Source organism: Leucopleurus acutus (assembly GCF_964270905.1).
Source record: "Leucopleurus acutus genome assembly, chromosome: X".
In the NCBI taxonomy this organism is placed as follows: Eukaryota; Metazoa; Chordata; class Mammalia; order Artiodactyla; family Delphinidae; genus Leucopleurus; species Leucopleurus acutus.
Window position 1 is genome coordinate 60,833,915 of NC_139148.1, and position 2,335 is coordinate 60,836,249.

Genomic DNA, 2,335 nt, shown 5'->3' on the forward strand with positions numbered 1-2,335 from the left:
AAATTTCCTTATGCACATAATATTGCACATAACTGCAGAGGTGGCTTCTAGAATCTACTGAAGCTTATCCTCTAGCAGTCCATGGACTCCATGGTAAGAATTCTTGCCCTCTGCAACCTTTCGCAGCTGACTTTTCCATAGTGTTAAGAGGCCAGGCAAGTGGCGGTGGCGGTGGGGGGGGTCTCACCTCCTTTCTTTCTTCTCAGAGAGAAATGTTTATATGGCTTAGGCTCCCTAAATTAACCAGACGTCTGTGAACATTCTTTCTTTCTCTCTTGTCTGTAGGACTCCAAGGGAAGAATGCAGACGATTAAATGTGTGGTTGTAGGAGATGGGGCTGTAGGTAAGACCTGCCTCCTCATCAGTTACACAACAAACGCCTTTCCCGAGGAGTATATCCCTACTGTCTTTGACAACTATAGTGCCCAGACATCTGTGGACGGCCAGATCGTCAGCCTGAACCTGTGGGACACAGCTGGCCAAGAGGAGTATGACCGACTGCGAACACTCTCCTACCCCCAGACCAATATCTTCGTCATTTGTTTTTCCATTGGCAACCCATCTTCTTATGCCAATGTGAGGCATAAGTGGTACCCAGAGGTCTCCCATCATTGCCCCAATGTACCTGTTTTGCTGGTAGGCACCAAGAGGGACCTGCGAAGTGACATTGAGACAGTGAAGAAGCTGAAGGAACAGAGCCTAGTGCCCACAACTCCTCAGCAAGGCACTTCCCTGGCTAAGCAGGTGGGGGCTGTGAAGTATCTGGAATGTTCAGCCCTGATGCAGGATGGGGTCCATGAGGTATTTTCAGAAGCTGTCCGGGCTGTGCTTTACCCTGCCACAAAGAAGAACAGCAAGAAGTGTGTCCTCTTATAGCTTTCGGGGTGCTGCTTGGGGACTGCACCTAAGGAGAATAAGGGGGAATTCCTTTGACAGCATTTAACAATGCCAGCGTGAGCCACTTATCTCTTCCCCTGGAAACCCTAGACTCCAGGTTATTCAGCTTTTGGAGGAACAAGGAGAGGCTAGTTTGCACTTGGCTGCTTTGAAGTTTGGTCTGAACCTTTTGGAGGAAGTTTGAGAGAGTGAGTGTGTGTGTCTCTCCTGTCAAAGTGGTAAGAGGAGATGCCACCAAGTGCTGTTCTTTTCTGTCCTGGCCAGGCCACGACTAAGCAGAGCAGCCTAGCACTGTTGTTTGTAGGCTTTTGCTTGGCTGTTTAAAATCTAATTTCAGCGTTCCTGGCTGTATTTACCGTTGAGCAAGTGCCTCACAGAAGGACAAGGTTCTCCAAATTTTCAAATCATTGCCTTAAGCTTTCTGATATACTAATTTTTGGAAACCATCTTATGTGTGATTCCTGGGTGTTCCCAATGTTGACATGCTCTTTCCATTCTTGAGAGGAGATATTTTTGCAATAATGGTTAAGCAGCATTTCTAGAGTTCTGTGAGATGGTAATAGATGTTTCTTAAAAGGGTTCTGTGGTCAAATAAGGCAGGAACCAGTGATTTAAATAATGCCGAATAGTTTCTTCTACTGCAGGAAGTTATAACTTTTAATAAGTATGCAATATTTCCCAAACTTATTTCACTGAACTTTTGTTTTTTGGCCCCATGCAACACCTATTAACATCTCTGGGAACACAGTTTCAGAGATGCTGGATTACAAGGGACTGGGAATTCTCATGGCGGAGACTGTGAAAAAAGCATAATGTGGTCTTGTTCTTTGTGCTGTTTCCCTCTTCATTGCCTTTGAGAGGAATGTTTACCAGCCATGGCCTTGTTATTGGTTCCTCTTCCATCCTCAGGAGGTGGGTTTGGCACTTAGTCACGATAGTATATTGGCTGTGGGATCTGATGTTCAGATCTGCTCTTGGATTCTGCTAGCACAATAGGCACGGTGATGTGTAATGAACAGTCCCTCTGAAGAGCTGTGTCTCTGAGGCTTCTGTGTGGCTCTTTTTTCTCTCATCATCCTTCCGCTTGAAGGAAAGACCACTGAAGACCACTGAAGACCCCCTAAATAAAACCAATGAAACGACCAACGAAATAAAATGTCCTGCCAGTCACTGTCAGGGGGTTCTGTGATTCCCTCTGATACTTCTCTTCTGCTGTCATTCCTCTGAGTCACTATAAAGACTACCTTGCTCTCTTCCTGTTCCTCCCGCCTCTGTGTATCTCCCTGTGTGTTTGTTCAGCCCTGTGTGCCTTTTGAGGTTGCTCCAAGAGAGCTGGGGTACGTTGGGTTTCCAGGCCGCAGGGCTGTCGTCGCCCTTGTGGTGGTGTTGCTGGAGTTGCTCAGCCTGCTCTCGGGGTGGAAGGAGTCAGATTCCATAT

The 2,335-nt window shown here is 46.8% G+C and overlaps 1 protein-coding gene across 1 annotated transcript; it reads left to right on the top strand.

Moving 5' to 3' along the window:
- Nucleotides 1–290: 290 nt before the first annotated feature.
- On the top strand, nucleotides 291–2,121 carry LOC309978820 (rho-related GTP-binding protein RhoG-like). Its single transcript, XM_082865465.1, has one exon. It carries the CDS (start codon nucleotides 301–303, stop codon nucleotides 874–876), a length of 576 nt encoding a protein of 191 aa, XP_082721591.1. The 5' UTR covers nucleotides 291–300; the 3' UTR covers nucleotides 877–2,121.
- The last annotated feature ends 214 nt before the right edge of the window (nucleotides 2,122–2,335 follow it).